The sequence below is a fragment of the Leuciscus leuciscus genome (genome assembly GCF_965113295.1).
Source record: "Leuciscus leuciscus genome assembly, chromosome: 20".
NCBI lineage: Eukaryota > Metazoa > Chordata > Actinopteri > Cypriniformes > Leuciscidae > Leuciscus > Leuciscus leuciscus.
This window is the reverse complement of record NC_138744.1, coordinates 1,215,391-1,233,835: the sequence shown is the minus strand read 5'-3', so window position 1 is coordinate 1,233,835 and position 18,445 is coordinate 1,215,391. Positions and strand designations below refer to the sequence as shown.

Here is an 18,445-nt window from a genome sequence, read left to right as displayed (position 1 = left end):
GGTGGACCAGCCTCCGGCAGGATCACTATCTCACAGTTACAGTGCACTACACAAGCCAGGGCAGTGTAAAACTGAAGGTCCTCCACACCAGAGCAGTGTACAAATCACAAACTGGCGAAGTAGTGGCTGAGGAGATCTCAGACATCCTGGAAGAGTTTGAGATAGATCTGAGCAAGATTGTAGCTGTGACTGTTGATAATGCTGGCAATATGGATATTGCTATCAAGAAGCTACAGATCCTAAAAATAGGGGTAACACTTTAGAATACTGTATCTTACTTACTGCATAACTAATAAGGAATTATTGAAGAACTAGTAGGTAATTCTTCATTAACTACTTATTCACTACTGTTAACCCTCTGAGGTCGAGAAACGCGCCGACGCGTTTTGCTAGATTTTTTTCACATAGCAGCAACATAAACTTAAATTACTCCGTCATTTATGGTTATACAGAAAAAAGAAATATAAAAAAATAATCTGTGATATTTCTACTTTTGTATGTGTCCACTTACAATCAAATCAAAACATTGTGCTTTTGTAAAATAAAGAAAATAAACAGGGTGTGCGTTCACACATTTATGAGCCATATACCTTTATACACATTTAAGTGTGTACTTTTAAATGATCGGATTCAAACTGAAAACAAATATTCTCTGTTTAAGTAATTTGTATAAAACCAACAGGATGTCCAGTATCTCAAACGCTTGCTAATTACTTTTTAATTCGACACGCCCACTCGCGCAAAAGAGATTCACATGCAAATCTCCACATGGAACGCGAACGCCCTCGTTACCTCAAACACAAAACACCAAAACACTTCACAAGTCTCTGCTTTTCGTCGAGTTTGGAAGACACGTCTGAGCTTACATTGGATTTAACTCAGAAGAAGAAGAACGCGATTTGAAGACAAGAAAGATGTAAGGTAAGAAATTCTTACTTATTCGTTTATGGTATTGTTGCATAAACTTCACATTGCAGTTGAACTGTTGCTAGATATATGGTGAATATTATACTATTTAGACCCGTGTTTCCTGTTAAATACTGTTTGTGGATATCTGCTCAAACATAGATATGTATAACCATAATGTTTAATATTTTGGAGCGCGATGGCGTTTGAATGTATCATATTTTGGAGCGCGCTGTGGGTTTTACTGTATCATATTTTGGAGCGCGATTGCGTTTGAAAGGAAAAATGCACCAAACATTAGGCTTTATGTTTTTACTATTATCTCATTTCATATCATCATAACGAATGGAAACATTTGAAGTAACATATGATAATCAATATATTTTTCTCTAGCGTAGTTGTTCTTGAAATCTTTTGGAAGATTTAATTTATTGTTATTATTATTTTATGCAGCACTGCGTAGCCTATGCCTACAAGGCACAACAAACCTGGTGTTCATTATATATTGTTGGAAACGTGTGTGTGTGTGTATTCTGTGAATTTTAAAAAGAAATTTTAACCAGAAAAATCTAAAATCTATTCCCAAAATCGTGCAGCCCTATAGTTTTTCTTGATATCAGTATGTTCACAGTTTTTTCTTTTTTTTTTTCTTTCAGGGACCAGATGCAACTGAGTCCTGCTGACTTCAACATTCACATGAGTCTCTGTACATGAACATGGTAAAGTGAAAATCAAACACCTTGGAAATGAAAGGTATGTACAATGTTTTTAGGAATGGCACAAAGGTCTCTGTCTTTGGATCATTGTTTTCAATGTGCTCTTTTGTCATTTGTATTTTTGGATTGTGTTGTGTTGTAAATAAATCCAAACAATCTAAAAGCCATTCTTTTTTAAATCTCCTCATTCTTTGTGCAAGGTTGCTCTGAATGACAGGGCCTGATCGCTCCTAATAGGGCAGTTAGGGGAGTGTCTTTGTCTTTCTCAGGTGTTAAAACCTTACATATTCATGAGATGATCACGCCTCTTCGCATATGGCTTTGTCACACAAAACACGTCTTAGAAATTTTAAATCAATATATTGTCTTATCTGAATGAGCGGTCAGGGTGATTTTCACATAGTTTTGGAGCAAATATTCTAGGCTATGTCATACAATTTTCAAAAGTCTTGTGAAGAAATAATCAGTATGGGTTTCATGGCCTTATTTCAGTGAGAATTCTTTTTTGTATTTTCACAAACCACGCATAAATGTCATTATCTCAAAACTACAAACTTTTACATACATGCTGCTGATATATTATTGTAGCAGAGTTTGTGCTGAATACAGTGTAATTAGACTTTAGCCATGAAAATGTCACTAGTAACAGAAAAAAACACAAATGTCAGAGCATGTCAGACCACCTCCAGGCCCAGAAAACAGCTCAGACCTCAGAGGGTTAACTACTAAGGAAGATGTGTTAACTAATCAGTATGTATTATAATTGTATGATTGTGTTAAGTAACAGTTAGTTAATCAATAACTAATGAATTCTGTCATACCTCCTGAAGAACTACCACTAATTATCTACTAATTAAGGTTAACTTCTAAAAATAAGAAGTAACTAATGAACAGTCATACAAAACTAACCTCAGATTAGTTTTTATATTGTATATACAGTACTGTGTGTGTGTGTATTCCTCAGCATAGAATGCCATTGAGTAAATTCATGTATTTGAGGCAACAACTGAGGGGAACTGAAAATATAGGGAACTTATTATTAATTAATAAAGAATTATTAAATAATTCTTCAGGAATTACTTAGAACCTGAAACAGTATTCTAAAGTGAAAATATAGGGAACCCATTAGTAATTAATAAAGATGTATCAAATAATTATCCAGGAATCAGGCTACTTATAACCTGAAACAGTATTTTACAGTGAAAATATTGGGAACTTATTCGTTATTAATAAAGAATTATCAGATAATTCTTCAGAAATTACTTAGAACCTGAAACAGTATTCTAAAGTGAAAATATAGGGAACCCATTAGTAATTAATAAAGAATTACCACATACTTCTGACTCAAATAAAACTTACTGTAAAAAAAACACTATTAACGTAATCATCTAAACCTTTGTAAAATACACGACAATGACTCGTTTAGGCTACATGATATCTTCCTTTATTTCAGATGATATTTTGTTTTAACATGTACAATACTGCCTACATTTAAACTCGTTTAACAAACATTTTAAAATCAAAAGTTAAACCTTTAAAAGCAATTCAAGTAATCAGCTGGTCTCGTGTTCACTGTAGTGGGGCTGGATCTCTTGCTGGAGCTGGGCTCGTGTTCGGCGGGGAAACTGCTTTAACTTCAGACCGCCGCCCTGCGACTCATAGCCGAAATATGCTGTGACTGACTCCATAACCTGCCCATAAACAAACAGTGCACAGCTCTAAGAACATATTTTAACTTCTGATGTAAATAGATTTAGTATCTTTATGAATAAAATAATTTGTTTTATGCAAGGGATCAGGCGTTTCCATCATGCAAAAAATACAGCCTCATTAGCTAGGTAGGCTAACTGACATCGCGTCCTTGTATGTTGCCTTGCATAAAATAAAATGATTTATAGCACAGTAATGATTTTATAGATTAAATAAAACGTACACAAACCTGTATTTCGCCGAAGAAATGCACCAAATCGGCGGCGCTGAGAACCCTCCAGAAGAGTATGCAAATGCCCACGCTCTTGCATTACCAAATCACTCTAAAATGTAGGCTAACGTGATATTACCGGAACTTGAATGGTGCAAAAGAAGTTTAAAATGTATAAGAACTAAGTATAATCATATGCTTTTTACCTTTTAAGTACTTAAAAAAATTATTACCTTTGTACTTTTACTAAGGTAATTTTGAAAATGGCCTATAATTTTGCTGGAGTAATATTTTATTGGGGTATACTTTTACTCAAGCACTTGATTTGTGTACTTCATCCACCACTCCACTGCAAAAAAAAAAAAAAAAAAAAAAAAAACACGGATTATTGTAGTGACTACTGTGTATGACTGTTCATTAGTAGTTACTTCATAGTTATTTTTCTTGAACCTTAATTAATAGATAATTAGTAGTAGTTCTTCAGGAGGTATGACATAATTCATTAGTTATTGATTAACTAACTGTTACTTAACACAATCATAAACTTATATCACATACTGAGTAGTTAACACATATTCCTTAGTAGTTAACAGTAGTGAAGAAGTAGTTAATGAAGAATTACCTACTAGTTCTTCAATAATTCCTTATTAGTTATGCAGTAAGTAAGATACAGTATTCTAAAGTGTAACCAAAATAGGATGTTTTGCACATTAATTGAATCTGGCTGCACAGAAAATTTACAAAATTGCATCCATTGATAAATGGCCAGCCCAAATCAGAGCAGTGGTCGTGTGGTTCAAGAGATCCTCCATGTCCAAAACAGTGTTGACAGAAAAGCAACAGCTCCTTGGTAAGTCAGTTGAATCTATTATTATAAGTGATATTTTGAGATTCACACATCTAACAATATAATTCAATATTCAAGTGTGTGGTAATTAAATGTGTGTTGTTGTTTTTTTTGTTTTTTTTTGTTGTTGTTGGAGGCCTTCCACAACACTCACTCATCCTGAAAGTAATGACCAGGTGGAACTCTCTATATCTAATGATAGAGAGATTTATGGAGCAATATCCAGCGATCCAAGCAGCAGCCTTGGACCTACGACTGCAAAAAGCATTGTCCAAGGACAACCTGGACCGTCTGAAAGATGAGGACTTCCATAAGGCTGAGGAGTTTGTCCAGCTCATGATAATCCTTTATACATCCACATTGTGTGTGTCATGTGAAAAGAATGCCACCTGTGGACAGCTCTTACCTATCCTTCAAAAACTGGAAGAACATTTTACTGTGAAGGATGAGGATACCATATTTGTGGCATCAATCAAAGAGAAGGTGTGGGAGAACCTCTCCCAGCGGTATCAGAAGGATGACATTCAAGCCTTCCTGCATGAGGCCACAGCAATGAACCCCAGATTCAAAGGGAGGTCAGTCAGTGATGCAACTTGGGACAGACTGAGGAAGAAAGCTGTTGACACTGTGACAGGAGGAACCAACAACAGAGCTGGAACAGGCAGACACAGAGCACCAGCAAAAGGAGGAGTTATCTGAAGGAAAAGGTGAGGAAATGGAGGAGACAATTCCCCCATTGCACAAAACAAGGAGTGCCTTGGAGGAGCTGTTCTCAGAGGACAGGAACTTGAGGTTGACCATCCAACAGGATACCTCGGCCCTCACCCTTAGCGAACGTGTTGACTTAGAGGTTGAGCTCTACAAAAGCCTTCCTCCCGTTCCTATGGCTGAAGATCCTGTGATGTGGTGGTGGGAGAAGAGAGCTATTCTGCCCCTCCTCACAAACATTGCAACAAGCTACCTCTGTGCTCAAGCCTCCTCCACCCCAAGTGAAAGGGTGTTTTCAACTGCAGGGAACACATTAAGCCAGGAGAGGTCCCGTCTTTTGCCAGAAAAGGCAAATATGTTCATCTTTCTTCAGAAGAATGGTTAAAAACTCATAGTCCTTTTGCAGCCTACTTGCATGCCCCACCCGTATTGCTTTGTACCACTGTATGTTCTTTTACAGAAAAATATAGTTTATTTAATTTGTTTTACATTCATTTGTTATTTGTATAATAGTTATTTGTTCAAACATGGCTGTTTCTTTCACTAAAAAAAATGTTTTATTAATTTTACATTTAAAAAAATAAAGCAATGTTAATTTTGTTCTCAATTTGTTGGTAAAAAAAACAAACAAAAAAAAAACCCCACAAAGTACCGATAAGAATACCGTTAAAGTACCGAACCGATAAGCAGTATCGGTAAGAGTAGTAATACCGTTAAAACCTTAACGATACCCATCCCTAGCGGGAGGGAGGAAGAGGCGCTACCACTTGCTGAATTAGTCGAACAGCGGAAACATGTTATAAAAGGCAAGTTCAGCCCAACATTAACCAGCGCTGACAAAGATGATGATGCTCTGTCCAAACGATATCTGTCAAACATTTCAAAAACATTCTTCCTCCCCTGAAAGATGTGCGCACGTCTCTGTGTCCTCAGTGCGTCACAAGCCCCTACTGGCACCTTCTGACCACCTGAGAGACCTCTCGAGCTGTCTTAAATAACTGGAAGAGTGAGAGTGATTCTTAGCTTGAAGAAATTTGATAACTTGCTTTTATTCTTAAGATTGAAAGTAGGAGTAAATGTCATGAATTCTCAGCACTTAAAGGGTTAGTTCACCCAAAAATTAAAACTCTGTCATTAATTACTCTCCCTCATGTCGTTCCAAACCCGTAAGACCTTCGTTCATCTTCAGAACACAAATGAAGATATTTTTGATGAAACCTGAGAGCTTTCTGTCCTTCCATTGACAGCAACGTCATTGCAACTTTCAAGGCCCAGAAAGGTGGTAAAAACATTGTTAAAATAGTCCATGTGACTCCAGTAGTTCAACCTTAATGTTATGAAGCGATAAGAATACGTTTTGTGTACAAATAAACTAAAATAACAACTTTATTCAACAATCTCTTCCTTTCCATGTCATTCTCCTACGCTGTTGACGTAGTGTAACTGCAGCGCTTCTGGGTAGTACGTCAGATCGTCAGCTCACTATTGGCCAGCATCACACGCATCACACGCATCACACGCATCACACACATGACCAGCGTCGCAGTCAGTGGAGGGACAGAAAGCTCTCAGGTTTCATCAAAAATATCTTCATTTGTGTTCTGAAGATGAACGAAGGTCTTACGGGTTTGTAACGACATGAGGGAGAGTAATTAATGACAGAATTTAAATTTTTGGGTGAACTAACCCTTTAAGACTAAAATGACACTTTGAGAAGCTTGATAAATACGGGCCCTGAGCCAGCAGTTAAAAAAAATCCACTCCGTTTTACACCTACTCCATTATATAAAGGTGGAAAAAAATGTAACATTTTGGCAACGTTTCACGCAGAAACAACTTTTTCTGTGATGTAATGTTTGTTGAAAGTACCTGCATCCTGGAGAAAAATCTCCATCTTTGGATCCTTGTGAATCAGCCATGATGAAGCTGCAGGAAAATATGACGAGTTTGATCTCCTCCACTGACTGTGAATGAAGAAACATTCAGACACTAAATTAAATTATTAAATTAAACAACCTTCATAATTTAGCTGAACATTTCTGGAGTGTGGGAGAAAAAGGATCATGTGACTGCGTTAACTCAAGCTCATTGGCCTTTTTCACACACAAACCCGTTGGATTTAGAATTTAATGAAAAATAACTGACACCGAGAAACGCTGATTGATCATTTTCGGGTGAAAAATAAAACAAACCCCGACCCACATCGACACTGATCCGATAAATAAATAAAATACAACAAACGTGTTTGTTGACGTTTGTGTGAATTGGCCTATACATGTTTACACATAAAATGTTAAACTTCTGGAGAATCACAAACATCACCAAACACAAAAGAAACACTGAAGTGAAAGAAACTATTAAAGATTTCATATCAAACAATCACGTAAAATGTCCTCCAGAGATTAATATTGATATGAGAAAGTCACACATGAACACTCACCTTGATCAAACTTTTACAAGATACAGGATCTCAAATCCTCCATCATAAAACTACACGTAATTCTTTCTTAAACGTTGATAAACACTTGCTGTTTTTTCCGTGTCGTATTTCGCATTTTCCTGCTTAAAAAGGCGACAGGAGAACTTACTTTCACTTTCTATGTGTGACGAGAGAGAGAGAGACATTAAAGGAACACGCCGACTTTTTGGGACTTTAGCTTATTCACCATATCCCCCAGAATTAGGCCCCGTCCACACTACTGCGTTTTCGTTTAAAAACTGAGACCTTTTGCTACGTTTGCACCTCCCGTCCACACTAAAACGGCAAAAACGGAGACCCAAAACGGAGAAGTTTAGAAACGCTGCCGACCCGTTTTTCGTTTTGAATCTCCGGCGGGCGTTTTAGTCTGGACGGGTCAAAACGGAGGACTTTAGAAACGATGACGTAGTAGAGGCTCAAGCTCGGCTCTATGATTGGGTGTCATCAGTTATAGCGTATAGCTTTGCTAGCAGCTGTTGTGCAAGTAAATTCTGCATTTTACAATGCTATAACTGCCTACATGTGCCGGAGGCAAGCTATTATTCGAGCGATCTGTGACAATTCCCGTGTGCAGCGGCGGTACCGACCGCACATGGAGCGTCGGTTTTGGGTTAACCCGGGAAGAACCAGCGCATGGTGGGATAATTTTATCAATGAAGTTGTGTTTACACCGGCACGCGCATGCCCAGTGTTGGTGAATGGTCACGTGATCCGCGTTTTCAGTCGTTTTAATGTGGACGGAGATCAATTCTAATACGCAGCTAAAACGCTGGTGTGGACGGAGATCGTATTCGTTTTAATTCTCCGTTTCTAAACTAAAACGCAGTAGTGTGGACGGGGCCTTAGATAAGTCCATACATACCCTTTTCATCTCCGTGCGTGCCGTAACTCTGTCTGATGCACACACCGCTAGCCTAGCTTAGCACAAAGACTGGCGGTAAACGGCTCAGGTGACTTAGCTCAGGTGACTGTTGGTAGTGCAGACTGTAGTTAGAGTTTTGCACATGTAGCTCCAGTTGTGCTCACTGTCGTTTAGCAATCAAAAAAAACTGTAGGCTCTTTCTGACGCGCGCGCTCTGATGCGCGCTGTCTCTGCTAGACGCACATACACATACGCTACTAGGTAAAATTGTATTATAGGCCTCAAACATAACTACCACCACCGACAATCATGCCCACAAATATTAATACAGACTGTCCATTACAGAGAAGCATAAGCATGCAGTAGAGAATATTATAAAGCCAAATGTGATCCAGCAGTAAATAAAGATTTACTGCCTACCTTTTTTTGATGTCAAGTAACTTTACTGAAGAATAACGTTTCAAAGAACTCTTCGCCAACTAGCTAACGTTAAATAATAATACAAATATAATAAAGAAAACAAAATCCGCTGAACTGAGTAGGCTCATTCACTGTTTATTCGTGAGTGTTGTGAAGAAAAAGCATAGCACTGTTGAAGGCTTCAGGCTCATTGTTTGTTGTGGTAATCAAATCAAAACTCTTTCAAAATACAGCTTTTCCTGAAGTATTGGGAACTTTTAGTAATTCCCTACGCTCCAACTTCTCCCTGATGCTCTGCATGGTCAACTGTCACCTAATGTATTGCACACGTGTCGCATTACTTGCGTAATCGCATATTGCGTTGCATATTTATAATATTATCAATATAACAATATTTCATACAGTAGCCTGCGCTCTGCACGTATATTATGGGCACGATGAAAGGAGAAAAGCTAAATGAGCCCGAGCCCGACCAAAGATTTATTTTATTTTTTTAATAAATAAATGACCCGACTGCTCCCAATAAGTGACGCCAACATTTTCCTATTTACATGTTGTGATTTGTATAGTCACAGCGTGTACAAATAACATGGTCACATGAGACACAGAAATCTTCTAACCGTATACATACTGGGAACTATATTCTCAGAAGACGAAGCACTGCTACTTGGGCGGAGTGATTTGCTCGCAGCGCCTGAAGCCCCGTGGTGAGGAGCAGAGAGTTCGCTCAGAGTTGGAGTAAATCACTCCGCAGAAGTGGCAGTGCTTCGCCTTCTGAGAATAGTTCCCAGTATGTATACGGTTAGAAGATGGTTGTGTCTCATGTGACCTTGTTATTCGTACACGCTGTGACTATACAAATCACAACATGTAAATAGGAAAATGTTGGTGTTATTTTGTCACTTATTTGGAGCAGTATGCTAGCTGTAGCCGTTTACCTCCAGTCTTTGTGCTAAGCTAGGCTAGTGGTGAGTGCGTCAGACAGAGTTACGGCACGCACGGAGATGAAAAAGGTATGTATGGACTTATCTAACTCTGGGGGATACGGTGAATAAGCTAAAGTCCCAAAAAGTCGGCGTGTTCCTTTAACAGACACGTTAACAGAGAGTGTTCATGAGAGCACCATGACGCATGTGTGAGAGCAGACTTTGTTCCCTCGTCTTTTCTTTTTCTTTTTTTTTTTGTGTTACTTTTTTTTTTTTATATTCATTGGTTAATTTTATTTTATTTTTCTCTATTTACCCTCTTCTATTTAGTTTGTTAATTTACACTCTCTTTAAAGGGATACTTCAGGATTTAGCATTAAGCTTTGTATTAGTAGAAAACCTGTAGTATTTTCGAATTACCATGCTTTCCACCCTCATATCCCCCTGAGATGAGAGATTTATGTATTTTTTGTCTGGAAAAAATCCTCCGATGACGCAAAAATCGTCATTTTGCGTCATTGGAGGATTTTTTGGAGAAAAGGCGAGAGACTACAGCCAGTAGGAGGAGCTGTCCCGCATGTGTTCAACCCGCCTATAGAGGGATCTCACTCACAGAATGTACACATAGCGCAATTGACTTTGTACACCGACGCATGTATCATTCCTATTTTGCACCCGCGCAAAGCAGACTTTTCCCTCCACAGACGCACGTCGGTAAGTTAGGAAATACCCTCCGAAAAGAGGAGGCGTGTTCCGGCGCAAACGTTCCTTCATGCTATTTTGCAGGTTTAGAAAACAATTGCGCCACTAACCAGGAAAAAATTGTTTAAAGTCAGTGGCGCGTTGCGCATGTTATTCATATGCTATTTTAAGGGCGCATGCTTGGCCATAATCAATGTAGCGTGTGCATTTTTGCAAATCATACATTATTACGATAGATAGATAGATAGATAGATAGATAGATAGATAGATAGATAGATAGATAGATAGATAGACATACAATTTATTATAAAAGCATACATCTAGCTGACACATTTACCCAAATTATCATACGCCTGTTTAACCGAAGTTAATTTGGGTGGGTTTCTCCATCCCCAATGTCCCTGACGAGAACGTCGGTCTCCTCGGCTGTGAACCGCTCCTGGTGTGCGTCTGGCAAATCCGCCGTTATAATAGGAATCCGCCATGGAACAAGTGCGCCTGCTCTTAAAGGGAATGTGAGATGTCGCTCTGATTGGTTTATTTCACGTTACGCCCAAACCACACCTATGAATAATGAAGCTACTTCAGACCAACCCATTTTAGATTTGCGCCTGGCGCAAGAGGCATTTATCCCGCCGGGAAAATAGCAACAGCGCCGAAACCCGCCCACAAAGTTACTTGCGCTTTGCGCTTGACACTTGCGTTTCAGATCGTTAAAATAGGGCCCATAGTGTCAGCCATCTTTCTTTGGAAGCTAAGCTAGCAGGCTCTTGTTCTGTGGAGAAAGCTGAGTAGTAGGAGAAAGCTGAGTATTAGGGGTTACCATCCTCTTTTTCCCGGACATGTCCGGCCGTCGAGATCGTCCAAAATGTCCGGGATTCGGCTTTTGCTTTCTGCAGTCGCCATTCATTGTTTACATGCACACTTTTTGTTTCAATCTAATGAATTCGTGAATCTGAATGTAGTGTTTACATGAATGCTAAACAAGTGATCGGTTGATGTGCGTTTTAACATTGCTAAGAAAATTCCCGCTCCTCCGTGAGAGATAGGAGACCGGTGCGTCTCAGTAATCACGCCACCGGCCTCGCGCCGTTCTCCCGCGCCCCTCAGCCTCGTCCTGCTCGCCACAGTAAACATGATGAATGGCGACTGTAGAACGCAAAAGCCGAATCCCGGACATTTTGGGCGATCTCGAAATCCCGGGCAAACTCGTCAGAGTCTCACTAGTAGCCTAGCCTTGTTGTTTTCAACTGCGCTCTCTAACCGGTAGGCGTGGCTTGGGAGTGGCCTCCTAGGGCAGCGAAGCAAGTGCATTCTGGGAGTTGTTGTCTTTCATCCACATAAGCCAAAAATAAATTTTCTGGCTTTTCTCAGTCTAGAAAGCTCCAAATTCAAAAGTAATTTCACATTTCTTCTATATAAATGACCTATTTTAAATACACATTCATCTTTCCAGAGGTGAAGTATCCCTTTAACTAGTTTTTGTTTGTTCATCAGTTTTTCTTCATTATTTCTGTTTTTTTTATTCTTTTGTTGTCTTTCACTCGTTCATTCTTTTTATTTGTTCATCCTTGCCTTCATTTGTTCAGTTTTGTCTTTCATTTATCTTTCTGCAGAACGCAGAGTTCCTGATAATAAATCATAAAGAGGACTTTGTTTGATCACATCTGAAATAAGTTGATAATTACATGTTTCTAATTACATTTAGTCATTTAGCAGATGATTTTTTCAAAGCGATCTACAAATGTGGAACAATGCAATGTGACATAAACCTGAAAGAATCAGATCAATTAAAACCATACTGGAAAAAATACTGTATTGTAAACTTTTTAACAGTTTAATGGTTGGTTTAATTTGTTCCTGCACTGATAACTTTATTGCACTTTGGACCACTTTTAATTTAATAACTGAAATGGTCAAACGTAAAAGGAAAGGACAGAAATTATTTAGAATGATTTTAATAATGAATAAATCCTGATGTTGTAAAGTGATCTCTTCTGTTCCCTATCGATACGGTTCACTCGTACTGCGTCACTAGAAGCAATGGGAAAACTCCTGTTTCCTCTGATTACTGAAGCCTTATAGAATCACGCAGAGAGAAAAAATGCTCTTGCACATGCGTATTACGTGTTTAGTCTATAGGTATGCACATTTGAATATATATGTGCGCAGGCGTTTAGTCTTTCTCTACAAATTGACCTCAACAAGCTATCCTGTCTGGCCTTAAAAATTCATAATTTTCAATACAGCCGTCACTGCTCTGGGCTCAGCTATTAGAAGCCGGAGTCGACTGCCATCAACTCTCTCACTGACAGACCACAGTGTGCACATTAGCAAGGGGTGGGACCGTGAGACCTTAGATAGTCTTTACTTTTTTGTATACAAAATGTATCAGTCAATCAACCAAGTTATTTAGCCAATACACTAACTTTACATTTCATCTGACATTCATTATGAAATTTAATTATGAAATGAAAATATAAACTTTTCAAGGGCCCTCTCTTCCCTTGGGGCCCTGCTAATCAGTACTGGTTTTACCCCCAGGCCTGGATACCTTGTCTTGTGTTTGTTGTGTTCCCTGTTTGTTACAGTCCTGCAAGCTGGCTGCTTCCTCTCTCCAGCGGTGGCCTTAAGCATCTGGGGGCCCGTTTCAATAACTAATATGGGGCCCTACCCACATAAAACATAAACATTAGAGAAGAAAAAGCAAGGATTCCTGTTGGTTTGCATCAATGGTATATTACTTTATTACGTGCAATTTCAGCTTCATGACCAGGCATCTCAACATAGAAATCCAACCTTATTTGATTAAAACTATATACAATTATACAGCATTTTACGTTGGAATAAGCCTCGCCCTTTCACGCAGGGCAACTTTACTGCTTAATTGATTTGCGCATTATATTTTCAGCTGTCTGTGCTGACTTTAAAAAAAAACAGCTCAAACATCCCCTCAACTTGAATTATTTAACAAAAGCAAAGAAGAAAAAGTGTCTGACTGACACTGAACCGAACTTATCATAAATAACGATGTTTTCGCGTTATTTCAGCTTAGTGGACAGCTCACCGGGCGGCGGGTGTAGATTTCACCTGAGCCCTTTTTAGAAATCCACCCTTCTGTGTTTGAGTGCTGAGAATGCCCTGATAAGTTCATCTTTGTCCAGCGATTTTTGTCACCTCCTGCTCAATAGAAATCTGAGCGAGAGCTGACAGCCGCTCCTGGAGCATTGTTGACCTCAGGTGTGTTTTTATTAGCTTCAAGAGAGAGAAACTCCTTTCTCCGCTCGCTACAGTCACAGGCACTGTCATCATTAGTCGGAGAGCAATGCTGAGGTTTGGATACAGTTCAACAAAATTGTTTCTGTAAATGTAGCTCAGAATCTGCAGGCCAGTGGTTTCTTTTGCAGGCACGGCAGTGACAGCAGCCGAGATCTCACGCACAAGGTCCTCAGCGTCCACATCGCCGAGGGTTTTTTCTATATTTGCGCAGCTTTCTTTGAGGGTGTAAGTTTCCACAGCCCTTTTCATTTCCTCTCTTCTATAAATGAAACCAAACAGACCATGAAATGTCTCCATCAACTTGAAACGCTCACTAGTGCCTGTAATGGCAGAGTCCACTAGTGGGAGGAAAACATCTCTACTGAACTTTTCCTCGCGTGTCACTGTCAAGGAAGGATCCGGATTTTGGGGCTCGTACGGAAACTGGCGTTTGGGTTTTCGGCCTTGTGTAGTGGGGAAGACCACTGGCATCTCCATCTCTTCCGCGATGTCTCTAGCATCTGTCAGGGCGGATGAAAGGCCATTCTCTCTGTATTCCTTTAGGAATTTAAAAACATATCCCACCTCGTACTGTAGCACATCAATCCCAACTTGTGGGCTCTGGAGCAGCTTGCTGACACGATTAACCTCATGTAGAATGTTGTACCAGATGATGACAGTAAGCAGGAATTGCCAGCTCCTTATCTCCTGTTCAAGGCCTCTGGCAGCAGACGCAGTCTCACTGTCACCTGATAATAACAATAATGTTGTTTTTTAAATTTCAACAATTTATAATGACGCATCACAATGTCCATTGTACTGAAACAGCTCAATATAATCCTGGCACCGGGTCTGGTTTAAGTTTTTAAATGGGTTAAAAACACCCTAATAAGTAGCCTAACACACTAAAATCATAGACTGTCTATCACAAAGCAAAATAACACACACTCGACTCGTACTTACCTTTTTTTGTTGCATGATCGACCAGTGAGAGAAGAGCTTCGCCGACAGCAGGAAGCTGATAGCGCAGCACTTTCACACTTTCCACGCGGCATTTCCATCGCGTGTTGGATATGGCCTTTAGGGTCATCTGTGGTACGCTTGTCTTGAAAATCTCCCATCTCTGTGTGGAGGAGCTGAACATGGTGTACAGACGTTGCAGCACCCCAAAGAAGCTCACAGACTCCACTGTTGACTTCGCAGCATCTACAATGACGAGGTTTAGACTGTAGCTGGCGCATGGCATGAACAGTGCTTTTTTGTTATCAAGCACCCTTTTCTGCACAACGCTATTGTTCCCCCGCATGTTGCTACCGTTATCATACGCCTGTCCCCTGCATTTTTCGACATCCAGGCCTAACTTCTCCAAATGCTTCAAGAAGACAACTGTTAGCCCTGCGCCTGATGTGTCAAGCACTGATAGGAAACCGACAAAATGCTCTCCAACAGTAGCCCCGGCACCGATTTGGCCCTTGACTAAGCGCAGTCCATATGGACGTGAAAATTACACCTTCTTCCTTGATTGTACTACATCATTAATTATCACATCTAAAAGTAAACATTTATGGAATCATCTAGGATTGTACATTTGCATGCAAAAGTATTCTTGATATTTTTTTTTTATAAAATAACAACTTCTGAGTGAAGCACCATCACCAGATGCAAGTATACGAGTAATGTTTTCCCTGACTGCTGCTTATACCCGAGGTTAACACTCTCTACAGAGCCCTGGTGGGAGAATCCATATCCCATTTTAGGCATCACCACTTCCCACAAAGAAGTTTGGTAGATATTTGCCCACAATTAAATGATGGGACCATATGCCCAGCGTGTCCAAAGGTTGGTTCTAGTTCCAGCGTGGTTCGTGTTTGATTAACCTGATTGCATAACTTAGTTAATTTTTGTATAAAGTATTATAATAAAATAGTAATAGTATAAATGTATAAACCTGGTGCAGATACAAAACCAGGATTACTGTAAGTGTTTGTTTTCCAGGCGGATGGAGATATGATTGTGACATTGGATGCCAACTTTGGCCTTGTGAGGAAGCAAAGCTCCGGTACAAGTGCGGTTGAGCCTTTTCATGGAGCCCGCATGTTTGTTGATGAAAAGGATGTAGAGGACTTCCTGCTATCACATCTTGACAGCTCAAAGCCTCACGAGGTTAGTCATAGTTGCAAAGTTGCAAAAAAGAGTCCATGAGATTTCAACTTATGAAAAAAGATAATTATTCCTCCCATTATTCTATGTTTTCCTTAAATCTTTAGGACTGCAGTAATTTAATATGGTGTGATTAGTAATCAATTATCACCAAGGCCTCCCTTATAACGTACACTCTGTTTGGTCAGGTGTACCACAGTAATGCTTTCTGCTTGGTAGCTACTGAATTTTTGTGCTGTGTGTTTTTTTATTTTTATGTATAGATCTGGGACTCGTGAGTCGTACATGGAGTGTGAAACAGAGTAAGTAAGCAGTAATCTGTCACTGTTCTCTGAGCAAGTGTGTAAATAACAATTAATACGATTTATTTGCTGACCATTGTAGAATTGAGGACTCTCTGCTGAACATGGAGAAAAAACACCGGATTGGGAGAAGATGGCAAGAATCTGATTCAGACTTCCAGTCTACCCGTAAAGATGTTGAGCGTGAGCTCAGAGGACAACTAATCTACAAGGCTAGAACTGAATCAAGGGAGAGAGCAGTCCTCCTCCATCTGAAAAGAAAATATCCAGGTAAAGTGATGTTGGATAAGTAGATACATTAAGATATTAAGAGCAACTTTGAAAAGGACCATAATACAAACTAATAAATGAATTTCTCTGCATGCGTGTTTCCTAACTTTGCTACAGATGGGCAGGGCATTGCCATTAGACTGTCCAAGCATTAGCCAGCTCCAACAAGAGACTGAGACAGGCAATACAAGAATACAACAGCACTCAGTGGCCACCGCAGATGAGCATCTTCCCTGCAACAACTGATCTTCAGGAAGCGTGCGATCCCTCTCGGCATGTCTACTTCTGCTTTGATGACACTAGTTCCCTAACCCTAGTAACCACACAGCAGTCACTCTAGAAATCTGACAACCGCTTACCAACCACAACTATCATTTTAGAAACCACCTTGTAACATGACATTTCACTTTTTATTTATTTTGTCTTCCAGACTGAAGAAGATAATGTTTCGAGGAGTCTAAAAAGGCGAGGGATTGATGGCATATGAAGACTCGGGCAGCTGAGGAAGAGCACATGCTTTACCAGGAGATGAGAACTGTACCTGAACAGCTCCATCAGCAGCGAGCCTTTCTGTGCTCTGCCATCAAACACACAGATCAGCCCGGGGCAAAAGCTGCTCTCATCCAACGTCTCCAACAGCTGGACAGAAAACCAGCTGTTTTCACACTTTAGAGCTGCAATAGATGAGCACATTTTAGATGTTGCAGCTTCAATAGCCTAAATGTATTTATGTGCAAAAAATGTGTGTTATAGTTTGAGTGTATTTTCCTTTGTCATTTGCATTGATAACAGTCTGCAGCACAATGTGGTTTATTTATATTAATAACTCATTTTATTGTTTTACTTGTTTTGTATTGTGCCTCTGTGTTGCATGATTTTGAATTTCTGAAATGAATTTGATTAATAATCTCTTCTCTATATTGTTCTGCTTGATTATAAATGATCTCAATAACTAATCTTATTTCAATTTACATTATCATGTTTTTTATGGTGAGTTTGTAACATTTGTCCAGGAACTACAGATTAAACACTTTGACTGTAAAATCATCTACCCGTTTATTTCACACTGGTAGGACGATCTGATGAGGTAACGTTACTCTGTACTGTAAAATCATCCTACCACGGCCTTATAAGAATCTTCAGCAAAGTTACACTGAATTATTTGATGTGGTCACAGACGGAAGCAGAAACGCGCAGTAGGACTTTACGATGTGGTAAGATGAAGCGATAGATATGGCTATAATTTTATATACTGACAGACACAGACTACTTCTCAAAATGTTATGTTCACAAAATCATATATACAGTATATATATTAGTGCTGTCAAGCGATTACATTTTAAAAAAATCTAATTCATTATATGATTTTTCAGAAGCTGCATCTTAATTGGTAGATATATTTACAGACCAAAACAGTTTGGTTATTAACATTCTTAAAAAGATATTTTATTTTCCATAAAATTAATTAATTAATTAAATGAATCCTGTAAATTAATTAAATAATTTAATTTGTGTTATTTTTGCATAGCAAAATAAGCCCTAATAACTCCAAATTCCTGTGGGTTTACATTTTCAGAAGAAAAAAAATGCTTTTCATTTCTGCTTTCCAACATAATTCTTCCTGAGGAGGAAACTTACGGTACATTTTTGGATGGGAAGAAAAAGTCAATGGAGACTGCAAAAACACACAACAGTCGAAAACATCTGAAAGTCTCAGGATAAACAGAAGCAGGCCTATGCAAGAATAGTACAAAAGAAGTTCAAGAATACTGTGTCTGGTGTTGGAGATGAGGATCTTCTGATCAACATGAGGAAGCAGGGAAGGAAAGGAGGAAGAGTTGAGCCTGATTTTACCGGACCCTATGCCATTCAGTCTATATGTGGCAAGCTTCTTGCATTGTCTAATTCTGAAGGTGTAACTTTAAAGAGCAAGTACAATGTAAACCACATCAAGCCATACAGAAGGAG

The 18,445-nt window shown here is 39.2% G+C and overlaps 1 protein-coding gene and 2 long non-coding RNA genes across 12 annotated transcripts in view; 1 reads left to right on the top strand and 2 right to left on the bottom strand.

Moving 5' to 3' along the window:
- The window catches only part of LOC309484382 (NACHT, LRR and PYD domains-containing protein 3-like), a 64,684-nt gene extending 56,908 nt beyond the window's left edge, over positions 1–7,776 (bottom strand). For 8 of the 10 annotated variants that reach the window (XM_082150671.1, XM_082150677.1, XM_082150678.1 and 5 more), the window contains exon 1: positions 6,968–7,087. In XM_082150671.1, the coding sequence (XP_082006797.1) occupies positions 6,968–7,080 (113 nt within the window). In that variant the 5' untranslated portion in view covers positions 7,081–7,087. Of the gene's footprint in view, positions 1–6,967; positions 7,088–7,532 lie in introns of those variants that run through there. The other 2 variants (XM_082150673.1, XM_082150674.1) reach the window with 2 other exon arrangements.
- On the bottom strand, positions 2,347–3,743 carry LOC309484524. The gene is made up of 3 exons (XR_014200888.1): positions 2,893–3,743; positions 2,565–2,803; positions 2,347–2,505 (listed from the first exon to the last, which is right to left on the bottom strand). It is a non-coding gene; the product is annotated as an uncharacterized lncRNA (long non-coding RNA).
- Positions 7,777–15,745: 7,969 nt separating the features above from the next.
- Positions 15,746–16,773, top strand: LOC309484530. The gene is made up of 4 exons (XR_014200894.1): positions 15,746–15,908; positions 16,169–16,207; positions 16,290–16,477; positions 16,595–16,773. It is a non-coding gene; the product is annotated as an uncharacterized lncRNA (long non-coding RNA).
- The last annotated feature ends 1,672 nt before the right edge of the window (positions 16,774–18,445 follow it).